This window comes from Sebastes fasciatus, chromosome 8, assembly GCF_043250625.1.
Source record: "Sebastes fasciatus isolate fSebFas1 chromosome 8, fSebFas1.pri, whole genome shotgun sequence".
Lineage (NCBI taxonomy): Eukaryota > Metazoa > Chordata > Actinopteri > Perciformes > Sebastidae > Sebastes > Sebastes fasciatus.
The window spans coordinates 31,457,909-31,484,509 of NC_133802.1; the positions used below are offsets into that span (position 1 = coordinate 31,457,909).

At 39.9% G+C, this 26,601-nt stretch overlaps 1 protein-coding gene and 1 long non-coding RNA gene across 4 annotated transcripts in view; one reads left to right on the top strand and one right to left on the bottom strand.

Moving 5' to 3' along the window:
- Nucleotides 1–26,601, bottom strand: part of LOC141773245 (uncharacterized) — a 237,809-nt gene that overhangs the window by 146,455 nt on the left and 64,753 nt on the right. The window lies entirely within an intron of this gene.
- On the top strand, nucleotides 1,316–26,018 carry pik3cd (phosphatidylinositol-4,5-bisphosphate 3-kinase, catalytic subunit delta). Of its 2 annotated transcripts, none has more exons than XM_074644992.1 (23): nucleotides 1,316–1,598; nucleotides 3,356–3,567; nucleotides 4,273–4,501; nucleotides 6,892–7,124; nucleotides 7,343–7,519; nucleotides 9,340–9,495; nucleotides 10,983–11,072; nucleotides 13,191–13,412; nucleotides 15,825–15,921; nucleotides 16,492–16,622; nucleotides 17,321–17,371; nucleotides 17,467–17,634; nucleotides 17,917–18,038; nucleotides 18,130–18,273; nucleotides 18,865–18,964; nucleotides 19,057–19,223; nucleotides 19,961–20,067; nucleotides 20,752–20,830; nucleotides 20,935–21,102; nucleotides 23,597–23,720; nucleotides 24,601–24,746; nucleotides 24,842–24,974; nucleotides 25,745–26,018. In XM_074644992.1, the coding sequence occupies exons 2-23, from the start codon at nucleotides 3,427–3,429 to the stop codon at nucleotides 25,880–25,882; spliced, it is 3,123 nt and encodes a 1,040-aa protein (XP_074501093.1). In that variant the 5' UTR covers nucleotides 1,316–1,598; nucleotides 3,356–3,426; the 3' UTR covers nucleotides 25,883–26,018. The 2 variants fall into 2 exon arrangements, with proteins under 2 accessions (XP_074501093.1, XP_074501094.1); XM_074644993.1 differs by having other exon boundaries at nucleotides 1,480–1,618.

Below are 26,601 nucleotides of genomic sequence, written 5' to 3' on the forward strand. Positions count from 1 at the left end.
AATAAAAATAAAAATAAAAATAAAAATAAAAAAATAAAATGTTAAAGCAGCTCATCCTCACACTTGAGAAGCTGCAACTGACTTTAAAAATGACTGAAATGACAATTATCAAAATAGTTGCCAATTTATTTTCTGTCATTTAATTGAGTAATTGTTTCAGAGAAAAAAAGAAACACACACACTTAACAGAGAGAGAGAAACATGCACTTTCACTTGGCGCATACTGAAAGTTTTGTCGGACGCCTGTATAAAGAGCAACTACTATAATGAGTCTTTTGCTTGCTTTGTTGAACTATGTGTGGAAAAGATGAATAATAAAAAATTGGATTAAAATAATAAAAAAAATGTTTTATTATTTATTTGTCATTATTTTTATTTTATTTTATTTTATGCTTCATTTCTGTATGTGGGATTAGTATGTTCGTGAGTCTGTCTGTAGAAAATTAAAAAAATAAATAAATAAAAATAATAATAAAATGTTAAAGGGACTATACAGTGAGGCGACACACGTCAGCTAAAACCACAACATCACTCTATATTTCACCTGCTTGACAGTAATGTTAGCTGACCAGACGAAGGTCTCTCCATGAATCAATGCTGATCCTAGTGTTGGCTTTTCCTGCTTAAGCAAAAGCGGGTCGGTGCTGGGGCTGAAGCAGGAAGAGAAACATTATCGTCTCCGACTGCGCCCTTAGGGAGACACCGGCACCCGGTCGGAGATGATAACGTTTCTCGCTGCGGAGCCCCGTCACTTCACAAGACACGGGAAACCTCTGTTGGTCTGGAGGAGCTGCAGCAGTTATTTCTGCACAAACGTCCACTGTACATTCACTAGATATTCTCAGAGCTGTGTGCCCGCATGCACATGAGGTGGAGCGAGACAGCGAGAATGCGCACGCTGTGTGAGTGAAGGCAAGCAGGCAGAGGAGCAGAGGCTCCGGCCACATGCGAGCACGCATAAGCGAGTGCGCGTAGGATCCCAACCCGGTAGATTTAGATGTGTAAAAAGTGACAAACAGTCCCTTTAAATTAAAAAAAATAATAATAATAATAATAAAATGTAAAGCAGCTCATCTTCACACTTGGAAGCTGTAACTGACTTTGAAAATGACTGAAATGATCATTTATCAAAATAGTTACTTGTTTATTTTACTGTCAGTTAATTGAGTAATTGTTTCAGAGAAAAAAATGAACACACACACACCAGGGCTGCAGGAGGGCGGGAGTTACAGAGAGAGAGAAACATGCACTTTCACTTGGCTCGTACTGTAAGTTTTGTCTGACGGTCCCTTGGCCTGCAGGGAGCTGAGAGACGCAGAGACGCAGCAGCTCAGTCCGGCTCGACTCGACTCGACTCAACACCACCTCCAGCACTGCTGCTGCATGGATGAATGACGGCGCAGCGGACCGACGCAGGGAAACACTTCCACCTCCTCACATGAGCCCGTTAGAGAGACACTGGACTTACAACACCTCCACCTCCTCCTGCTGCTTCAACTTCACGGAAACAACCCGCAGCAGAGAGACAGACATGATGTTACCGCCTCCATCTTCCACTGCGATGAACCCATGAAGACATGACCGGCTCCAACTGACAGGCAAGTCTCTGCACTAACAGGTGTGCCAACATGCTTTTAGCTTGTTTTATCATTTTTATTCTCAGGTATTGTCTTATTTAGTGTAGTATTTATCTAGTGTACTATTTATAGATTTTAAGGGCTGAGAGAGAGTCATCAGGGTAAAATGCATTTCACTGTACACTGTATACTTTTAAATGCATATGACAAATAAACCTAAAAACTTAATAAAAGTGTAAATTGTAGTGAAACTGACTAAGCAGACAATATCAGGGACAAATTGTTTATTTAAATTATAATAAATACAGTTATTTATGAAAATAAAAATCATAATTTTTGTCTACTATGATATATTCTACAAGTTTTACTTAAATATCACCTTTTATATTGGACTGTTTCTGTGTGCACTTTCTGTTTTCTTCCCCATTGCTGATTTTAAATCATTTATAATGTGTTATTAGAACATCCATGCTGCTGTGCGTAAATTCAGCCAAATACATGTTATAAACAGGCTTAAGTCAGCCTACATGTTGTATTAATAGATATTCAGACAATGCAGCTCACTCAGGGGCAAGTTTCCTCTTATACCAAAATCAATAGTGTTGAATTACTTTATGTGCAAACTATTGAAAATTGCACTCAAAATACAATGTTTTCTGTCTGCACAGTCAGCTGAATAGATGTGCACGTTTTATAACAGATTGTTTCAGTGTGCACTTTCTCTTTTCTTCCCCATCTCTGATTTTAAATATGTTTCTCATTTATAATATGTTAAAGCATCCATGCTGCTGTACGTAAATTCAGTAAAATACATAATAATAATAATAATAATAATACATTTATTTATATAGCACTTCTCAAAACAGATGTTACAAAGTGCTTCACAAGACAATAAAAGCAGATAAATAAAGTAAAAGATATGGTAACTGTTAAAACAGAACATCAGACAATAAAAGCAGATAGAATAAAAAATAAAAAACAAATATGGTAACTGCTAAAACAGAACATCACAGAACATATCAATAATAATAGAAGTGGTAAAATGGTAGGACATGTTCATAAAACAAGTATACAGTAAATATACATGTTATAAACAGGCGTTAATCAGCCTACATCTTGTATTAATAAGCTATCCAGACACTGCAGCTCACTCAGGGGCAAGTTTCCTCTTACCAAAATCAATAGTGTTGAATTACTTTATGTGCAAACTATTGAAAATTGCACTAAAAATACAATGTTTTCTGTCTGCAAAGTCAGCTGGATAGATCTGCAGGAAGCATCACATTTATATATAAATATGTGTTGTTATGTAGTGTAATGATTCAGTGGATTGAAGTTTATTTTGAATGTGTCTTCACCTCATTTGACCCCTGTGCACCCTGTGCACCCTGTTTCCTGGCAGTAGAGATGCATGAATTGAGTCTAGTGTAGTAAAGGTGTTAAACTGCAGAGAAGCTGATAGCAACAACTCCAAAAACATGCAGAGAAATCTAAGTACTATTGCCTCAGTTTATCATTTTTTATCTTTAATTTGCATTTGGGATCAAACAATGCCCTTCAACTACAAAGTTATGGTTTCAGTCAGTCAGTCATTCATGATAAACACACTCTGCATGGGCCTTTCTGGTCCCAATAAAGCGTGTAAAGATTGATCATTCAGGGTTTTAGGAACAAGCACAGTGACACATGTTAATAGTGGACTTATTAACTTATGTTTCCTCTGTGCGTGTGTGTGTGTGTGTGTGTGTGTGTGTGTGTGTGTGTGTGTGTGTGGACAGACGGCCGGCCGGCTTGTGTTCCGGTGAGCAGCAGCAGCAGAGGAGCTGACAGTAAATGAGAGGCCGTCACCATGCCCCCGGGGAAGTATGGGATGCAGGAGGAGTGGGAGAAGGAGGGGGACCAGGAGATCGTGATGGACTTCCTGCTGCCGACCGGGATCTTCCTCAAATTCCCCGTGTCTCGAAACGACACCATCAAAAGCATCAAAAAAGTACGTCCCCTTACAAAACCCTATGTAATTAATCATATGTAGCTGCTTTTAGAGATCAGACAAACCATTGCCACAACACATAATGTGTCATCATACATTTCATCTGTTGGAAGACAACCCAGTGTTTCTGATTGATTGACTGCAGCACGGCGCTGCGGCTCAAACATGCTGTTGTTATTTACAATATTTACTCAATATGCTTTTAAGCAAATTGCTCGACATTAAACTAATTAAAAACATCCTGAACAATGCTCGCTTGATTCATCTTGGGAAGTTTTTGATGCAACTGTTATGAAGAAGAAGAAGGAGCTGCAGCAGCTTTCCCCCTTCCTCCCTTCCTTGGTATACACGGCCAGCTCTCTGCCGTAGCAGATCTGCTGTTAAAATGTGAATGTGCCAGTTTCTATGCCAACAGTTCTGCCACTTCAGGCTGTTTGATTTAGCCGTGTTAAGTAATGTTGCTCTTGGAAGCTGTTAAGATGATTAAGAGATTAAATGTCTTTCCAATCGGGGTGTGTGATTCACAAAAATGTAAAAAAACTGGTTTGGTTATCATTTTAGCAAATCAGAGTGGCGACAAACATGTTTTTCTTTAGTTGACACTGGTGTTTTGAATCACTGTTACATAGCAGGCCCGGAGAGCACGCTGTGTACACTTCCAGGTCTATCGCACCCTGACGTGCTGCTGTATATCTCTTGTTTCAGATGGTTTGGAGAAACGCCAGCAGCGAGGCCCTGTTCACTGCACTGGGTGAACCCGACGCGTACGTCTTCACCTGCATCAACCAGACAGCAGAGAGGGAGGAACTGGAGGAAGAGTCGAGGCGCATCAGCGACGTGCGGCCCTTCATGTGTGTTCTGAGGCTGGTGGCGAGGGAGGGCGACCGGGTGGAGAAACTCACCAACACCCAAATCAGCCTGTTGATTGGCAAAGGTCAGCAGCGTCATTATCTGATAGAGCTGAGCTGCTGTGTGGAGCTTTTTAGGTGGTATTGTTGCCAAGTATAAGATAAGAGTCATCATCAAGAAGAAGAAGAGAGTTTTCTCGCCTGGTTGCAGTTTTCTGAATCACTGTCAGCGATGCAAACAGATTATTGGTCGTTTTGGGCTCAGTCGACTAAAATTGCTGCAGTCAACTAGTCGTTTTTTTATGCTGAATGACTCATTTCCAAGAAACTTATGAGCACGTCTTTGGTAAAAACAAGATTTAAAATTATGCTTATAAAGGAGAAACTCAGTTTCAGAGATCTAAATCAACAAATCGATATACGAGTGTTAGTCGACTAAGAATTTCTTTGGTCGAGGACAGCCCTGCCTAAATCGATTAAAGCTGAATGAGGCGAGATTGTAGCAAATATGATTAAAAAAAGTTATTTTTATAAAACGGTCGCTATATCGTGACAGTAGTACATGGAACAGGTAACCTGAAAAAAATCATGTGCCTCTGTGTCCTCCGGTGCTCCTAACGGCATCTGCAAGATTTCACAGACCGGAGGAAAACAAGCAGTAAGAGCTGATCTGAGGTCTGCTGTCCAGCTGCCGTCTATGAGAGTGGGCTGTCAATCACTCGCAAACTCCGACCAAACGGTCAAACTAGGCAGCGCTGATCAAATATGAATCAATATTCTGTTACGTTAATGCCTATTTCTCTCCTCAGATGTTTTCAGAATCATCTTGTAGTGCACGGTTTAGCTGTAAAATGAGAAAGTTTGTGACATTGTGAAATCTGGTGAAGGAACGCCAAGTTATGGTCACATGACCGGAGCACAGCCAATAGGAACGCTCTCTCAATGAAATGACCTCTGATTGGTCAAAGTCTCCCATCACGGAGGATTTTTTAAAGCCTGAAAACAGAGCCATGAGGAGGAGTAGAAGTCTAGTTTTCTCTCAGAACACTTGAATGACAATATGCTGATATGTTATTATGGAATTTCTTCCCAATGATGCTAAAAATATACTGACTACTGCCACTTTAATATATTGCCGTTTCACTTCATTATTCAGTCTGACATTGTCTTCATGTTGGCAGTTTTCTGTTTGACACTAACCAATCAGTGATGACATATCCATCCATCCCAGTGACGGATACGTGATCATCGTTTTAAGGAAGCTTCGGTTAGCGGTTGCTAGGAGCATTGACTGTATTGTTATTTCTGTAAGTCAACTTACAGTAACTGGTACAGCAGCGTTGAGCTCATCCACTTCTCTTTTCTTTGCAATGTTTCTGCCACCATTTTTCAGACAGGAAGGTGACGGCCCCATTCTTAAAGCTGCATTACAAAACTCTGAATGGCTCTTTTCCAATCTTGGAAACAGCCATAGCAACAAGCACACCAGCAGCACTATTAAGAATGAATGAAATGAGGATGTGACAGTGATTCAGAGGTCTGCGACTAGACCAGACTAGACCAAAGCTGCTCTGGAGGCAGAAATGATCCCATTGGCTGAGTGAAAACCTTAATGGGCGGTCAACCAAATGATTGAGCTATATAGTGTGCTGCAGGAATGAGTCCTAAAACCCAGAAATGAGTTAGCATTTTAGAACTACAGGTTCCCTCGTCTGGAAGTCAATGGCTTTTTGGTTTACCTGGAATAAGGTCTGTGGTCAACACAGGATTAAGAGATTTTAACGTTTTGTACGTAAAATACATCAGTGAATATTCCACTGTTGAATTTTTAAGCTTTTACGTGTCTTAAAAAAGGCAGTTGCTAACAAGTGGCTAAATGATGCTACAAAACGTCATCACACCGACTCGTCCACCTTTAGTTTAGTGCAAGGAGGGTGAAAAGAGGAGATGTCACGCGTCATCAACGCGCCATATCTTTGGGGTGCAACACATGTGCAGTAAAATCTGGTCTGCACTCGCCGAAATTGAGCCAATGGCAACGCACGACCGCTGCGTGTCCCATCCTCTTTCTATAGGCCTCAGTTTAGCGGTGGTGAAGTCATGAGACCGTGGTGTAGTTAGTTTATAGCCTTACGTTAGCTTTTTAATCTTGAGATTGCATTTACGCTTCAAACATCATAAAATTGGTTTTCATTTGTGGAGATTATCTTGCAGAACAAAACGTAGCTATCTATGAGCTAATGTAGCTAACTTGAAAATGGAGCACAGCTAAGTTAACCAATGCTAATTCCATCTTTCCGGTTCCAGTAAAATGTTGTATTTAATATTATATGTGGGTCATCCCCCATCTCCCCCCTGCATTTCCTGTGTCTCTCACTATCAAAATAAAGCAGAAATCCCCCTCCTAAAAAAATCTTTTGAGTTCCTCTCACTGTACAGGACTTTTTTTTTACACTTTCATTTTGATTTCTTTCAGGTCTGCATGAGTTCGAGGCCCAGAAGAACCACGAGGTGAACGAGTTTCGGACGAAGATGCGAACGTTTTGCGAAGAGAAGGCTCAGGAGAGGCACATGTTGCCGTGGCAGCAGTGGATGGAATACAGTTTCCCATGTGACCTGGAGCCGTGCTGCTCTCCGCTGGAGAGCAGGAACGCCAAGTCAAAAAACACCAAGAAGATTTTCATCAATGTCAAGTTTGAGGCTAGCGATGTGAGTTGATCTGCTGTTTGTGTGAGTCATATTTGTAAAGGTTGTTTGTGACAAATCAAAGGGTGATTGATTGAGTAAATGTGAGCACTTTTGGAAATCCCGCTCCCACATCACAAACACCGACTTCAAAACATCACCAGGAACAACATGAAAGCTGCATTTTGGTGTGATTTTCTGTAAAGCTGGTGCCCTTATTTGTGTTAATGTGTCTCTCACAGGAAAGCTTCATGCTGCAGCAGGACCCCCAGGACCTCCCGATGGCTCTGGTGAGGAGCGCCCTGAAGAAGAAGGCCACCGTCTTTCGCTCGGTGCGACAGGAGCCCGAGGACTTCACCTTACAGGTCAACGGGAGGTGGGACTTCATCTATGGGAATCATCCCATGTGCCAGTTCAAAGTGAGTGAGCGTCTTTGAGCAGAGCTCAAGTTGTGTGGAAATCAGTGAGCAACTCCGGCTCTGAGAAGTGAAGCCAATAAAGAAGTGTCTTAAACTTGCATTCTTTCTAACAGCCAGCAGGGGGCGACTCCTCTGGTTGCTAAAAGAAGTCAGATTATATAGAAGTCTCTGAGAAAATGAGCCTACTACTCACTTGATTTATTACCTCAGTAAACATTGTAAACATGAGTTTATGGTCTCAATCGCTAGTTTCAAGTCTTCTTCAAAACAACATGATGTTCATTTAATAAATTATGGTCCCATTTAGAGTCAAATAGACCATAAAGCAGGGGACGCTTTAGGGCGTGGCTACCTTGCGATTGACAGGTCGCTACCACGGCGTTGTCCGGTCATCATCAAAGTTAATTGTAACATTTTAGTCTCCTTAAAATATCTTATTCAGCGTTGTACTTAGCTCCACCCTCTCGTGTCAATTCTGGTTGCAAAAAACCGAGGTGGCAACGGCCAAAAACCAAGATTGCGATTACCAAAAACCAAGATGGTGACAGCCAAAAACCGAGATGTCGGCGACCAATAACCAATATGGCAACGACCAGATGGTGACGGCCAAAAACCAAGATAGCGATTACCAAAAACCAACATGGTGACGGCCAAAAACCAAGATGGCGGCAACAAAACATCATTGTTTTGTGTTGTTAATTGATTTCCAATCATAAATATATACATACATTTGCATAAAGCAGCATATTTGCCCACTCCCATGTTGATAAGAGTATTAAATACTTGACAAATCTCCCTTTAAGGTACATTTTGAACAGATAAAAAATGTGCGATCAATCGCGATTAACTATGGACGATCATGTGATCAATGGTGATTAACTATTTGAATCGATTGACAGCCCTAGAGAAAGCTAAATTCCAGTCTCTTCAGACCATAAAATCTTTCTCCACTTTGTGTCGGAGGCTCCCACATGCCCCCAGGCTAAACATTAGCCCAGATGTCATGTCAATTTTTTTCCAACGATCACTTTCTTTTTAGCCATAAAGTTGTGACTCACTAAGCAATTGGGCAATTCTTTTTTTTTGTGATTGACATAACTGTGGAATATTCATTGTGTTGAAAATGTTCTCCCTTTGGGGGTGTGCCCCGGTGGTTCCCCTGGTGAAGCAAGCGCCCCATGTGCCGGGGCTCGGTCCTTGCTGCGGCGGCCCGGGGTTTGGGTCCGACCTGTGGACCTTCGTTGCATGTCATCCCCTCTCTTTCCCCCTTTCACTGTCGCCATCAATTAAAGAAAAAAACAAAAAACAAAACTAATCTAAAAAAATTAAAAAATCTCCCTTTGTCTTCATTAAGTCGTTTTTTAGGTGTGTCATAGTAAGCGTGTGAATACTTCTGCAATCAAACTTCTTCTTGATTTGTATAAATCTGTGGTGAATGATTAAGAACGTATTATTTTCTCAGTGGCTGTGGGTGATTTTTTTCTTTTCGGTGTTGTTGCCTGTGAGTGCGGTCGGTCTGTATAATAGCTGAAGTGATTGTCAGATCAGGAGCGGGGTGAGTCAAGGTTTTGGTGGCAGGAGACTCCACTGTTGACTCTGAAACTACCTGAAGCGGTGACTCATATCTGTCTAACAGCCCCTGCAGAGAGGAACTGCATCCATCCACACATAATGAGATTTCCGTTGCATTAACCTACAGCAAATGAACAGCCTCCAGGAGTCAACCAGTAGCTGCCTATCAGACCACTGGGAGAATATCTGTGGGTGAGCTGACTGATGTGCTGATCTCTCCTTCTTCTGTCCCCCCCTTCCCGTTACAGTACATGTTCTCGTGTTTGAGAAACGGCCAGAACCCCCACCTGACCATGGTGCACCACACCACCATCAGCAAATACCAGGAGGAGCAGGGCCGCATGTGCAGCCAGGCCTACAAGAGTCGCTCCCTGTCCAGACCTCCTCCTCTGCCCCTGAAGAAGGTGAGAGTTCAGCGGACGGACGTCGTCTTTCATTAACCGAGCAGCAGCAGCTCCTTCCATCTCTCTCCTCGTCTTCCTCAGCCGGACTTTGGCACATTTTGAACAACGCTGTGCAACACAGTGTTGATAATTTACACTTCACACCTTTGCTTGCATTGACTGTAGTTTAACATAGAGCACGTGTTAGCTAACTGCACCGTGTGTTTTTAAGCTTTTATCTATAAAATCTAGAAATATGAGCGGTAAAGTACAAAGCATTAAATGTTTTCAGACTTAAAATATTAATATTAAAAATACAACATATTAAATTAATCGACAACTATGTTTGATAATCGGTTTGCGTAATTTTTTTTAATTTTTATTTTTATTTATTGATCTCCAAAGGGTCAAACAATCAAGGATGAACGAGCATAATACAAATATGTACCCTCTTTTCCAACTTACCCTCAACACAAAAAACATTCTTCACACATAAGAGCCAAAAACACAATAAAGGAAATAAATAAAATGAAATATATAAATAAAAAATAATAAATACAATAAAATATATAAATAAACAATAAAAATAAAATAAAATATATAAATAAACAATAAAAATAAAATAAAACATATAAATAAAAAATAAGAAATATAATAAAATATATAAATAAACAATAATAAATAAAATAAAATATATAAATAAAATATACACACATACATACATACAAATATATATACAAACACAGAATTAAATTAAAAAAAAAAAATTATCAATTTGTTTATCTTGCGACTTTAAATAAAAAAAATTGGGCTGCAACTAATGATTACTTTGATTACTAATTAATCCGTCACATATTTATGCGATTAATCAATTATTTAGTTTATAAAATCCAAAGTTGTCAAACCGACGGTCTAAAATCTAAAGATACTAAATTGACATTGATGTTAAACAGAGAAAAGCAGTAACATTTTAGAAACTGGAACCTGTAAATTGCATTATTGCTTGATGAATTATTTCTGAAGATTAATAGATTATCAAAATTGTTGAGAGCTGCAACGATTAATAGATTAGCTGTCAACTATTAAATTAATCACCAACTATGTGAACATTTTCTGGTTTCTTTACTCCTCTATGACAGTAAACTGAATATCTTTGAGTTGTGGATAAAACCAGACATTTGAGGACGTCGTCTTGGACACTGATTGACATTTTTCACAATGTTTCGGAAATGTTATAGACCAAAACAACTCATCCATTAATTGAGAAAATAACCGACAGATTAGTCAACAATGGAGTTAGTTGCAGCCCTGGTACCTTAAGGGCAATGTCTTCCAGTTTCAAAGTTTGTTCCCCTTTTTTTACTTCTTTTTTGAAAGTGTATCCATCTTTTGACGTGTTGCCAAACAGGACGCTGTAACAACAGTTTCACTGAATTCTGAATATATGCAGTTTTATTGTAAAGAACAAGAGATAGAAATCCCCTCTCTCTCGTGTCTCCGTCCTGCAGCAGAACACCTCGTCTCTGTGGTCCATCAATGAGCCGTTCTACATCCACCTGCTGCAGGGCAGCCGAGTCAACGCAGACGAAGGGATGAAGGTTGGTGTGTTTTTTTATCGCGTGGGAGGGGGGGTTGTTGCTCAATGAAAATGTGGCATTCACTTGTTTACCAATATCTCAATTTCAGTTGTAGGAAGAGCGACACGTAAATGACAGGGGGGGTCACATGGTCCAGACCGCACGTTTCCCATAATTCATCGAGGCGGTTGGTTGAAACTTCAAAACAGGAAGTGGGGAGGGCCTATCTGCTTTTTACATCTCATTCTGAGGCCTAGATTCTAAGAAAGAAGACAGACTGCACGCTGTCTCCTCCTCTCTCGCTTTCAATGCACTTCTTTTTTTTTTTAAGGCGATGCCTGCATTTTGTTACTATTGCAGAGAGGCCCTGACCTAAGCGTCAGTGTTTGTTAAAATATTTGTTAAAGCAGACAGTAGGCAGAATATTTTTGGCACAGTCAAGTCAAGTCAAGTCAATTTTATTTGTTTAGCCCAGGGGTCTGCAACCTGCAGCTACGGAGCCGCATGCGTCTCTTTAGCCCCTATCCAGTGGCTCCCCGTGACAAAAAATGATTTAGAAATGAATAATGGTTATTTCTTTCATTAATCATTATTGTAGGCCTAAAGTGATTCTTACATTCTCCAACTGCAAAAATGTGTAGCCTATACACTGAGTAATAAAATAAGTTTTAACATTTCAGTCAACTAAACTGTGTGTCATAGCCTACGTACGTCTACGGCCTGGCACTTATCCTCTAATTTTGCCAATCCTCAATTGCGTTGGCTAGTCTTGAGTTTCCCTAGCTACAGTATGTTTCCAAATCCAAAAAAGAGAAAATTCTCAGAGGAAAATGGAAAAGACACTGAAAGACATTTCCAGAACAAACACACTAGAAGCTCCTGCTGAAAAGAGCTTCCAGCCAAATCTCCTCAAGACGATTCTTCAATGTCCTGCCTCTCGTTGGCACTTGGGTCCTCTCTGCATTAGACTTAATAGGCAGTGTTACCTTTATTATAAGGCTCAAATACGTTTTGCGGCTCCAGACAGATTTTTTTATTTATTTTTTGGACAAAAATGGCTCTTTTGACAGTAAAGGTTGCTGACCCCTGGTATAGCCCCGAGCAACACAACCACCTCTCCACGCCAGATAGATAGAGCCAGAGCAGGAATAAAAAAGTTCCATAATAACTTTTCAGCATATTGTAATTCAAGTGGTCTGAGAGTAAACCAGACTTCTGCACCTCCTCATGTCTCTGTTTTCTGCTGCCCGGGTCACAAACGTTCTCATTTTACAGCTAAACAGTGCACTACCAGATGTTTCTGAAAACATTTGAGGAGAGAAATATGCATTACAGTAACAGAATATTAATTCATATTAGATCAGCGCTGACTAGTTTGCATAGCAGATGCCATTAGGAGCACCGGAGGACACAGAGGCACATGATTTTTTTAACTGTGTCATGCACTACTGTCAGGATATAGTGACCGTTTAATAAAAATAACTTTATTTTAATCATATTTGCTCCTTTTCTACCCACTGCTGCTTTAAACGGTGTTTCCCTGTAAACGTCCAGTAATACTCCGTATTCACTTTTTTCTCCTCAACCAATTTGACATAGGGTAGTCTGTTAATGTGTGCCTGTGTTTGTGATTCAGTTTCATAACTAACTGTGTTACTGTTTAGACGGGTTATTAAGTGTAAGTGCACTTCCGGCCGCTGCCTTCGAGCACATCATGACTCATCAAATGTGTCCTCCTGTGACATAATTATCAGTCCTGTCTGCAGCTGGCAGGCAGAGGGTTGAACACACACCCCGGGGGGGAGAATAGCCAGCCACTCGTATATTTTGTAAATATAGATCTTGATTTGGCACAAAGGCGGGAGCTTAATGGCCGTACACAGGATTGAATTTTGACTCTGGTGGTTGTTTATCTATATTTTTTTGGACGGACTAGTCAGCATAGCGCTGAGAGGCGTCGCGGCCTGTTTACGTTATGAATGTGTCGACCCTTTGACTCATAGCCTGAGCGACACAGGAAACTCTGAATCATCTCGTGAAGTCTGTAAATCTTCCACAAACAATCTCACTTACACTTCAGCAACACCTTCATCTTCATCACTACTGTGTGTGTGTGTGTGTGTGTGTTCCCCCCTCCAGCTCGTGGTGCAGGCCGGTCTGTTCCACGGCAGCGAGCTCCTCTGCAAGGTGGTGACGACCTCTGAGGTGGCGGTGTGCTCCGAGCCCCTGTGGGACCAGAAGCTGGAGTTTGACATCAACGTGGCCGACCTCCCTCGTATGAGCCGCCTCTGCTTCGCGCTCTACGCTGTCATTGAGAAAGCCAAGAAACCCCGCGGCACCAAAAAAAAGAATAAGAAAGCGGTGAGTTCGAGTCAGGAACTCGCGCCGTGTTTCGGGGGCCCTTTTTTTTTTGTAGAGTACAACTTGTGGAGCCGGCGAGTGAGCGGTGGGTGTGAATTTGTTAGCAAGCACAAACAGATCTGTTTCCTCTCTCTCTATTGTGTAGTGAGTGTGTAGTAGTGAGTGTGTGTGCTGTGTGGGTGTGTTTTTGCTGCTGCGTCTGGTTGTGCAAGTGTGTTCAGTGGCAAGGCTGCGGTTAGCGTTTCATCCGCTTCGGCTCTTTTATCTGTACATCACTCCAAGGAAGGAAGGAGTTGACAAACATTTTCAAGGAATTCTAAATTCATCTTCGTAGTTGCAGCTCTCTCCCGCCCTTTTTAGTTTACTAGTCATCGTTAAAGGAGCAGTGTGTCACAATTTTAGGGGGATCTGTTGGCAGAAATGCAATATATATTTGGAAAATTTCCACACCTTCACATCCCTATAGTCCCCCTAGTCCACGGAGTCCGCCATGTTGCACCGCCATGTTTCTACAGGAGACCAGAACAAACAAACCAAACACTACTTTTCCAACTTTACCAACTTTTTCGTGCTTAGGTCGGAGTCGATAACGTTACTCGCTCCCGTCGCCGCCGCCCTCTCTCTCGCTTGCTTCACCACTCATGTCCCAAGTACACATTCCAGATGGCTCTAGAGAGCGCCATTCGCGTTTTCGCCGTAGCTCTCCAACACACTTGGCACACGGGAGAAGCTTCAGTTGGTTGCAATCTCCTCACCTCTTCGCTAGATACCGCCAGATCCTACACACACTGTTCCTTTAAGGCCTGTGTTGGGGACAGATTAGGATAGAGGCCTAAAAACTGTGCGACTATTTTGATCATGAATTAATCAATCAATCAATCAATCAACATTTATTTGTATTGCCCTTTACAATAACCAAAAGGTACCCAAAGCGCTTCACATTAACATCAAGAGATAACAGGAATAAAAACATAACATATCATAAAATCATAAAAAAGGTACATAAAAAGCATGAGGAAAAAGTCACAGTTTCACTTTGCATTGATGATCATTGAATCGATCCAGATCGATGCATCGTTACACCCCTACAGAGTAATTAATAATAACAGATTAAATGCCAGTTCATGCCCCTATTAGTAATTTTAATAATAATATGCCAATAGAGGCTTTTACCAACCTTTTGCCATTTTACTTATTATGTTTAAATCCTGTTTACTACACTGACTGAGAGTCGTAGTAGTGACTCCACACACCCACTCACTACACTGACAAATACAGTGAACAACAACAAATTCACCCTTTTTTTTGCGGCTGTGGTCTCAGCCAAACTTGTTTTGAAGCGCTGTAGCGGCTGTAGGGCGACATGTCTGATACCCAGGTGTGTTTATGGGCATCAAGGCCACTTCTGCTTTCTGAGCCACTTCTCTGTTCTTCTGCCCAGAAGAGAAGTCCTGCAGACAGACAGACAGACAGACAGACAGACAGACAGACAGACAGACAGACAGAAGTTGAGCTATTTTAGGATGCATTCAGCCTCGATGTGTTTGTTTGGTTTTTAACACGTTTGGATGTTGAAGTTATTTTTCTGCTGATCACTGCCTGGATCTTATTTCCATTTTTTTTGGCTGCTTTTAATTCCAACTTTAGACCTTATAAATGTAACATCACTGGCATGTACAGTTTTTTTTACCAGAAGCTGCAAAATCCTTCACATTTTATTATTTAACACGATGAATTCTAAAGTGAAAGTTGCCCCGAATAAACGTTTTTATGTCATTAAAATATTTAAGTTTTCTTAATGCTATTTGATTTCAATTCAAATGAATGTCTAGCATTAAGCAGATGTTATACGAGAGAGATTTAATAAGTCAATTCCTTTCAGATCTATTGAAGAAAATCATTTATCTCTGAACAAAAATAGAGGCTGTTGAACTTATTTTTACTTTTGACATATTTAACAGACAAATTACTTCAAAAATAGTAAAAATGCTAAAATAAAAATGAATAAAATAAAAATAAGTAATATAAAATAATAATTATATAATAAATCAATGAATAAATAATAATAATAATATAAAATAATTTCAACTTGATGTTGCAAAAACAGAGGCTGTTGAACTTATTTTTACTTTTTGACAGATTTAACAGAAAAATTACTATAAAAATACTGAAAATGCTAAAATAAAAATGAATAAAATAAAAATAATAAATAATAAATGTAACATAATAATAATAATATAATAAATGAATGAAGAAATAATAATAATATAAAATATTTCAACTTTTGTTGATCAAATCCTAATGTATCTGACTGAAAATGAGAGTCCTCTCTCTTTGTGCATGATATTTACTGCTTCCAGATGGTCAAAGCCAGTCAACAAAGCTAATCCTCCTCCCTGTCCCTCTCTTCAGGACTGTCCGATAGCCTGGGTGAACACCATGGTGTTCGACTACAAGGACCAGCTGAAGACCGGGGAGTTCCTCTTGTCCACGTGGCCGTCTGTTCCTGGTACTGTCGGGCCTTCCCTTTTCTTACATTTCCTCCTCTTCAAAAACACCTCTCATGCTAAAGACGCCTAGCAGCACCACAGTGAAAACCCCACATATTCACACATAATGCGTTTTCCGATGCACTAGATAGCCTTTTTTAAGATGTGGAAATAACATTTGTCTGTTGGTGTCAAAACATGTAAAACTATGGCTACGTGTTTATTCATTATAATGATTTTATCTTTCTCTGCGGTTTGGAGCAGTAAGTTTAACACATACTGTCACTTCTTTTAGAGATACGGGAGGGATTTGAATATGAAAATGTACTCGCTAAGTAGATAAAACATCTACCAAATAGAGAGCTGCAGGGATGACGTATTTTTGTAGGGATATTTATTAACATATTTTATGTCGTAGAACAAAATGTTAAAATCTCACAGACCTTATTTCAGGCATCTAACTAAAAACCCATCGACTTCCAGACGAGGGAGCCGGAAGTGCTAAAATGCTAACTCATCGCTGGGGTTTTAGGACTTATTCTTGCACCGCTCTATGGCATATTTCATGTATGACATTTTTTTTATCACAGATGACAAAATCGACCTGTTGAACCCGATGGGAACCGTCGAGAAGAACCCCAACGTGGACAGCGCTGCCGGGCTTCTCATTCGCTTCCCTAACATCCGGCCACATCCTCTCTATTACCCTCCACTGGACAAGGTACTTATTCTCTAAAGGCTATATTTGAGTTAGGGCTTTCATTGATGATTAATCGCATGATTGTCCATAGTTAATCACGATTAATCACAAATTAAACGCACATTTTGTAATCTGTTCAAAATGTACCTTAAAGGGAGATTTATGAAGTATTTAATACTCTTATCAACATGGGAGTGGACAAATATGCTCGTTTATGCAAATATATGTATATATTTATTATTGGAAATCAATTAACAACACAAAACATTGACAAAATGTCCAGAAACCCTCACAGGTACTGCATTTAGCATAACAAAAATATGCTCAAATCTTAACATGGCAAACTGCAGCCCAACAGGCAACAACAGCTGTCAGTGTGTCAGTGTGCTGACTTGACTATAACTCGCCCCAAAACTGCATGTGATTATCATAAAGTGGGCATGTCTGTAAAGGGGAGACTCGTGGGTACCCATAGAACCCATTTTTATTCGCATATCTTGAGGTCAGAGGTCAAGGGACCCCTTTTGAAAATGGCCATGACAGTTTTTCCTCGCTATAATTTAGCCTAATTTTGGAGCGTTATTTAACCTCCTTCGTGACAAGCTAGTCAGACATGGTTGGTACCAATAGTTTCCTTTGGTTTTCTAGTTTCATATGATACCAGTATGTAACAATTCTTAGTATTACAGTCAGTCAAAAAAATCCTCATCCGTTTTCAGGTGAGTGACATGGAGAAGAACGGTGATGCAGTTATTGTCACAAAAGAAGAGGTAAGACTTCTCTCTACATCTCACATTTTATTTTGTTTCTTGCTGACCACATCTTTTTATGAATATGTTCTCGGGGTCATTTTGCTCTCTTGCAGCACGTGAAACTGAAAGAAATCATGGACAACAAAAACCACACTGAGTTCTTTGAGGACGAGAAGGACATCTTGTGGAAGCTCCGCACAGAAGTCCGCGACCGTTATCACGAAAGTCTGTCCAAGCTGCTCCTCATCACCAAGTGGAATCGGCGCGAGGACGTCGTTCAGGTAGAAACGGAGAGTTTTGTTCTTTTTTGTGTTTCTCAGGTGTCTGTATATACAGGTATGGAAACACATACAACACATGGGAAATGTTCAAAATAGATTTAAGTCCTCACAATGTACAGAAATATTGTCTATATTGTCTCATCTTGACTTAATAATGAAGCACTGATAGACTATGTATTGATTTTCGACATAGTAAAAACATGGTAAAAGAGGTGTGTGGGTCTTGTCCCACCCTCGTATAATAGCTGTCAAGTTAGAAAATGGTCATTTGATTCTCCTCAGATGGTGAGTTTACTAAGGCACTGGTCGGACCTGCCTGCCATCCACGCCCTGGAGCTCTTAGACTACAGTTTTCCCGACCCAGCGGTCCGTTCTTTCACCATCAGATGCCTCAGGAAGCTCGGGTACACACACACATATTTATATTCATGTTTGTATCCATGTAGAGTTTTTAACAGTGTAATGATTCATGGAACATTTTCTCTGCACACACAGTGACGATGAACTGCTGCAGTACTTAATCCAGCTGGTCCAGGTCCTGAAGTACGAGTCCTACCTGGACTGTGACCTCACCACGTTCCTGTTAGAACGGGCTTTGTCCAACTGGAGGATAGGACACTTCCTGTTCTGGCATCTCAGGTGAAAGACGCAGTCCAGCAGAAAACCATACTTGCCAACTTTGAGACCTTAAAAAAAAGCGACTTTAAAAGAGTGAAAATAACAAAATAATAAAAAGTTAAATATTTGATTTTACCTTTAATTCAGGAAAGAAAACTGAATAATTCTCCCCTCTGGTGTGAACTTGGCGTGTGAATCTCTGGCAGGAACTAATATTCGCCACAACAGCTTTTCGCTGCATTGAGCAAAGCCCAACTTTGGGCGCCGCACATTGTGGCGAGCGCAGCTTAAACATGAGCTCAAACTGCGCTGTGTCGCGGGCATAGACTGCTCTCTTCAGCCGGGAAGCGACAGTTGGTGTAGCTCTATTGTCGTCCGGGTGGAAACAGTCGGGATGATACACGCTGTTCAGCTCCAGAAACAGGCTAAGATAACAAAAAGGAAAAAAAGTGTGAAAATCTGTCATAAATCAGGAGAAATACGGGAGAATTGAGCCCCCCGGGATGAAACCGGGAGAGGGCGATGAAAAACAAGTATGCAGAAAACACACCGATTGTGACGCGTGCATCTGCAGCCATTTTGTTTGACTGGAGATATTTGTGTTTATTGTAGGTCAGAGATTCACGTGGCGTCAGTGAGTTTGCGCTTTGGCCTGATTCTGGAAGCCTACTGCAGGGGAAACATCCACCACATCAAGCCCTTAACCAAACAGGTAATCTCACAACACTAAAAACAGGCTCAAGCTCTGAAATGTATCTTTTTGTTTTGTACTAAATCTCGTCTTTAACCTCCACTTCCACACAGAACGAGGCTCTGGGCAAAATGAAGGCCCTGAGTGACTTCGTCAAGTCGGGCTCCCAGAAGATGACTGCGGACGACCTGAAGCTGTGTATCAGACAGGAGTCGTACCTGGAGGCCCTGTCAGACCTGCTGTCACCACTCAACCCCAGCATCATCCTCGCCGAGATCTGGTTAGTGACACACACACACACACACACACACACACACACACACACACACACACACACACACACACACACACACACACACACACACACACACACACACACACACACACACACACACACACACACACACACACACACACACACACACACGACAAATTACATCTTTTGATTCCTTAATTGGATTTTCAGGAGCAGTTTTGGTCCCTCTGTAGGTCTGCTGAATTACAAAGTAATACATTTACGTAGCATATTGACGAATCAACCCTCGGTCATTATAGTACCAGTAGACTTTGTTTTATTTTGAATTAAACTATATACTATTTTTATACTATTTTATTTTATTTTATTTAACCTGTATTTATCCAGGGCTGTACGGTGGTGCAGTGATTAGCACTGTCGCCTCACAGCAAGAGAGAAGCAATCCGGTTTATGGCCCTTCTGTTAGGAGTTGCATGTTCTCCCCCCGTGTTAGCGTGTTTTTTTCCGGGTTCTCCGGGTTCTCCGGGTTCTCCGGGTTCTCCGGGTTCTCCGGCTTCTCGCGACCTCCTCTCCACCATGTAACCTAGAGAGGGGACCAGATTATTGTAGGTATAGCTATGAGAACAGCCTGAATGTCACCAGGGCGAGAAACTAAAAATGTATTTTCTAAATTTTCAAGCGTATTATGTCTTCAGTCTGTGAACCTGGCGGGCTTTGGTAAAGATTATGTGTGTTTATAATGAGTGTGTTTTCTGTTGCAGTGCAGACAAGTGCAGGTTTATGAACTCCAAGATGAAGCCGCTCTGGCTGATGTATAACCCCTGGGCTCAAGAAGACATGGTGGGCATCATCTTCAAGAACGGAGACGGTGAGATACGAGAACATCTGACACATTAACATACAGCTGCCACACAGTGTTACGCTTTAGTTCACTTTAGTTTAGCACAGAGGGAACACACTGAAGGGTTAAAATACAAGGTTGCACATTTAAGTTGTTTTCACACTTGGTCCCTTTCAGCCCTCCAAACGAACTCAGAGCGACACAAGTGTGTCACAAGAATAGGCTACTTCGGTAGCAAGTTGATGCCAAAATTCTGAAAACATGACGATAGGCCTACTTGTTTTTCTACAGTAACACAGGTATTGTTGGTATCGTCGATAGAAAATGTGTTTGGGACGCAGTAAACTCACTATCGACTAGTGGTGTAATGGACCGTAGTTGATTCGTGATCCGTACGGGTCCACCGCAAATATTAGCAAAATAATTGATGACAAAACACATTAATAACTGCATTGATTGCACAGACTACCTAAAACACTTTTTGGTCCACTTTAAGAGGACTGAGTTTGGTTTGTTTAAAAAGGATTCTATGTGAAAACACCTTAAAATGCACCGGAAAGATCAACATAGCCAGCAGGTTCGGAACGGGACGCCCCCTTTATTCAAAAAGAGGAAGTTTAGAAGTCAAACAGTAGAAGGGTGAAAGTTAGCATGAATGATTCATCTTTTGTGACAATGAAATGAACATTTTTTTTCAATCATCACCTTTAGATCTTCGACAGGACATGTTGACCCTCCAGATGATCCGGCTCATGGAGAACTTGTGGAAGAAAGAAGGCCTGGATCTCAGGTACGGTGGGATCAGCTGTCTATAGCAGCTGGTGATGGTTTTGCACAAGGAGCTCCTCTAGAGTAGATAAACCTGACGCTGTTTATCTCACTAAACACTCACAGGATGATCCCATACGGCTGCTTGTCCACCGGGAACAAGATGGGGCTCATCGAAGTGGTGAAGAACTCCGACACCATCGCCAACATCCAGCGTAACAACAGCAACAGCGCCGCCACCGCTGCCTTCAACAAGGACGCCCTGCTCAACTGGCTCAAATCGAAGAATCCTGAGTGAGTACGACGAGCACACTTTGACACGATCGTCATCTTCTGTAGATACTGTGTTGATCTCTCTAGAAGTGATGACCCTCTTTAACCCCAGGAACCCAATAATGGGTCCATTTTATATATATAAATATATATATATATATATTTATATATATAAACACCAAACGCTGTTTTATCCCTCCATCTATTTTCATTGTAGTGTGAACGACACAAACAAACTGAGTACTTCCTGTTTATTGGTATTAATATTCTGACGTGTCTCAGTGCAGTACTTGTTATTTCCTGTTATTACAAAACAGTAAATTATAACAAATACATCATTGATGATGTGTCCAAGTGCGTCGCAAGATGTGTGAAAAAATACCCAAAAAAGTGCACCAACAATCGCACCTAAAGAATGGAATTGAAACAAACATAGTGATGTGTGAAATGTGTCACATCCGCCGGCTCTGTTTTGAACATTTTTAGCATAAACATTACTTTAATCTTCCCCCTTTTTATTATGTATAAACAGTATTGTCACGATACTGCAGTTTCTAACTTCAATACAATACCTTGAAAAATATCGATATTTACATTGAGGGCATAACATTTTAGATTTTTATTAAAAGATAATGTGTGTCATAGAGAAGAGAGAGCAGAAAGCGCAGCTGGTACCTGTGTATTGATACTGGTGAAAATGAGTTTTGAAACCGTTTAAAATTTTCAGTATTGATATGTACCGATACTTCGAACACTAAACAGTACAAAAGCAATTCATAAATGGTCTATAACACACTATAATGTTTGTGTCGGACATTTTAATTGTTGATTGATTATTTGTCAACTACTATAACTCCGTCCGTGAGGCGTCCATAAGTAGAGGCTGGTGTATAAACAGAAAATGAATGACAATATAGTAAAACACAGTTCAATAATATAAGATACTGTGTGTCTTCATAGGGGAGGTTATAATTGTTGACAAATACTATACATTATTACAAGGCTCTGTTATTTCTGTATAACAACCGTTGCTATGTATAACAGACCGTTGCTATGTATAACAGACCGTTGCTATGGGAGCAGTTCTGATGTCGGACTCCGTAGGATCATCTTTGTGTCAAATTATTGATTTCTTAAGTAAGTAGCTGTGAAATAAGCGGGACATTAATGTACAGCTAGCGGGTCATTGTTGCGGAATAAATAATTTGCGACAATGACCGGCTCTCTGTACATTATCCCTTACTTAGTAAACATTTAAAATGTCTTTATATCTGCTTATAATGACATTATAGTGTGTTATAACCCATTTATTACTTTTTGTATATAGTGCTTTAAAATGCTAAATAAAGATTAGGGTTTTAATGATAATTAACAAACGTTATGGGGACCATAAATTTAAATTTAAATTCTAGTCAAGATTTCAAGGTATATATCATCAAAACACTATAAAAATGTCTATCGCATATATTTTTCTGTATCGTTTCTATCGCGATTTAGGCTAGGCCTATATTTATTAATTGTATTAATTTTATTTGATAAATTTGATAAATTTGATAAATTGTATTAATTGTATTAATTTTATTTATTTATTTATTATTTTATTTATTAATTAAAATACTCAGAATGTAGTAAGTAGTATTCATTTGTCAAGTATTTAATTAAAATAAATAGGCTTTACCATGTGGTTATTTTATATAGACTATTTATTTATTGAATTACCAGAAAACATGCTATGTCGTGATATATATCGTTATCGAGATATGAAATGACCTATATCGGGATAGAAGATTTTGGCCGTATCGCCCAGCCCTAATTTCACTTAATATAAGCATTGTAATATTAAGTGACATATAAACTTAGCTGGAACACACAGGTACAGAGTATGTCAGTGTTTTTTCTTGACAGCATGGAGAAAAATACTTATTTTTTCCATCTATGATGGGGGCATTTAAGTTTTATATTTTGAGAAATGCCCCCTGGAAGTATTTACTTCAAAGTATTTTATTGTGTGCAGCTTTTTAAACTCAACTCTGAGTGCATAGACGACCACAAGTTTAGCAATATTAAGTGAGAGTAGATTTTTATTTGGTGCCAGACAGTCTGAAGGTCTCGTCTATTCTAAAAGCTCCTCGAAGAGAGAGAGAACCATTCAATGTAATGAATAAGCCTTTTGTACGTCACGTTGACGAGACAGGCCCAGCTGACTGCACGACAGACCAGAGAGGTAATTAACTTGAAACGCTGCAGCACCCGCCCGCAATGGAGCAGAGAAAATTAGTAAAAGCTTAACACAGTGAACCTCCCAGCTCGTCTAGACTGTGAAAGGACGTGACGGTGGTCAATCATTAATCAGCCACAGGAACTGTGAATATTTCATACAGCTGTGAGGAAATCCTGCCTCATGACTCATGTGTATGAGTGTGTGTGTAGTAGTTATGCAGGATATATGATGATGAAGTGTACTAAACCCACTCATGCTTTGCTTCCTTATTTCTCTGATGTTTCCTGTCACCAGGGACAAACTGGATCAAGCAATAGAGGAGTTCACGCTGTCCTGCGCTGGCTACTGTGTAGCTACCTACGTCCTGGGCATTGGAGACCGTCACAACGACAACATCATGATCAGGGAAACTGGACAGGTGGGATGCTTCTCATCACATTACAACACTGAAATCTACCACAAGGGGGCGATTAGGCATAAAGAGGGAAACGCTGCTGCTGATCTGCTCCGTCAGAAAATCATCATCAGAAACACTTTATTGATCCCCGAAGGGAAACTGTATAGTTGCTCTTATATATAAGCACAAAGAAATATAAGAAAAATAAAAAATAAAGGAGAATGTCAAATGTAAATTATGTACATAATCCTACAATTTATAACATAATATACGTAGAATAATATAAATAAAAATAAGAAATGAGAAACCCCTTAATATTATTTGACACATTTACTTATTTTATTATTATTATTATTATTATTATTATTTCGTTATTTGTTGTTGTTGTAATTTTTCCACATTATTACAATTACCATTTATTTATTTATTTATTCATTTATTTATTCATTTATTTATTTATTTCCATCTCCTCCTTCTCCTCGGACATACCTGCACACATGCCTATGACAATAGCATATCGTGACTCCCCTAGTTGCAGCCCTAGTATAGAGTAATATAAATACAATTTAGAAATGAGAATTATAATATATAGAAATATGTGAATCAAACGCACATACAGTATATATACAATATATAACCACAGTGTAAATAAATAAATAATGTAGTAGGTAGCAGAATACCTACTACTTAAAATCAATACTATATTAGTTGCTTAATGTTTAAAAGACACAAATTATTCTTCCGAGACGAGGTGACATTTAAGTTGAGTTTTTTAGTCAGATCCGGTCACTTTGGAGTGAAATCCTTCAGGTGACTCATCAGCAGTTAGTGACTTTTTAACCAAGCTGACTGTGGTCAGTGATTCAGAACCAGGAAGTAATTTCCCCCTTTTACTCCTCAGCTGTTCCACATTGACTTCGGGCATTTCTTGGGCAACTTCAAGCGGAAGCTGGGGATCAACAGGGAGCGTGTGCCTTTCATCTTGACGTATGACTTTGTCCACGTGATCCAACAAGGAAGGACGAACAACAGCGAGAAGTTTGAGAGGTACAATATATATTTTATATCAGTCTGTCCGCTGATCTGAGATTCTGTTGGCGTTGTTTTATAACTGATGGCTGATTATTGCGTCATGTCATCAGGTTCAGGGAGTACTGCGAGCGGGCCTATAAGATCCTGTGTCGGAACGGGACGCTGTTCGTCAACCTCTTCGCTATGATGAAGGCAGCCGGACTGCCAGAGCTCACCTCCTTCAAAGACATCCAGTATCTAAAGGTAGGCAGCAATGATGACGCTGATGCTGCTGCTGATGATGATGATGATGAGGATTAGCATACATACATTCTGGTGACTTTTAAAGAACAAAATAAACTAAACAATAAGCACACTGCAACAGCATTTTTATGTTAAATTTTACTTTAATTCTCAAGAAAGAAAACTGAATAATTTACCCCTCTGGCCTGAACTTGTGTGAATTTCAGGTATAATCTAATATGAATGTAAATGGGTTCTACGGGTACCCACGAGTCTCCCCTTTACAGACATGCCCACTTTATGATAATCACATGCAGTTTTGGGGCAAGTCATAGTCAAGTCAGCACACTGACACACTGACAGCTGTTGTTGCCTGTTGGGCTGCAGTTTGCCATGTTATGATTTGAGTATATATTTTTTTATGCTAAATGCAGTACCTGTGAGGGTTTCTGGACAATATTTCTCATTGGTTTGTGTTGTTGATAGATTTCCATTGATAAATATATACATACATTTTCATAAAGCAGCATATTTACCCACTCTCATGTTGATAAGAGTATTAAATATTTGACAAATTTCTCTTTTTGAACAGATAAAAAATGTGTGATTAATCCCGATTAACTATGGACAATCATGCCCTATTTATCAGCTATAATTTCATTATCAGTATAATACAGAATAATATTATATAATAACAGATAATCTATCGGGCCAGATATATATTGTACACCTCTAACGAGAATGATAATAATGTTGACAATGGGTTTTTTTGTTTTGTTTTTTTCATAAAGGACTCTTTAGCTTTGGGCAAAACCGAGGAAGAGGCGCTGAAGAATTTCAAAGTGAAGTTCAACGAAGCTCTGCGGGAAAGCTGGAAGACGAAGGTCAACTGGATGATGCACTCCTTGGCCAAAGATAATAGACCGTGAAGAACACTGCACTGAGGAAACCTGAAGAAGACAGACCAAAAATTATGGATTTTAACTTATGGAGATAAAAGGGAAAAAAAAACACAATCAAATGTTATACTTTATTGATGGCATTCAAAGACACTCGGCTTATATGTTTACATCTGACTGGCCTGTCGGTGGTAAATAAACCACTAAGCGGAGGCATCCAAAGATGATACAACCATGGAGCGTCATCTCAACACATTTTCACAATGAAGGAAATCCATCACACTCTCCCATCAAACGTGGGAACACCTTTGACTCGAGGACATATCCAAAAAACACGCTTTTTTTTGTATGTGTCAAAATCGCTACTTGAAAACAACCTGCACGTGCAAAAGGTGTTATGAATCACTTAAATAAACCAAATCAGGCTCTGAAAGTTCATCTCACCGCAGGGAGCAAACTGCAAACAGACTTTATGATGACTTTAGACGACGCCGTTCAGTCACAGTTTCACCTCAAGTCTTTTGTACGGTTACGAGCCAAGATGGCTGTGTCATTTCCTCTCATTTCAACTGCCTATTTGCCATTGTGTCTTTTTTATTATTATTTTATTGTATTTTATTTAATTCGGTAGCTCTGGAAGTACGTGTGCAAAGCCATGAAGGATATTTTAAAAAGATATCGTGTTTTACTGCTGTATTGATGTGTACTAATATTGCCTTGGAGTGCAGTATGTTGAGTGCCAGTAGACA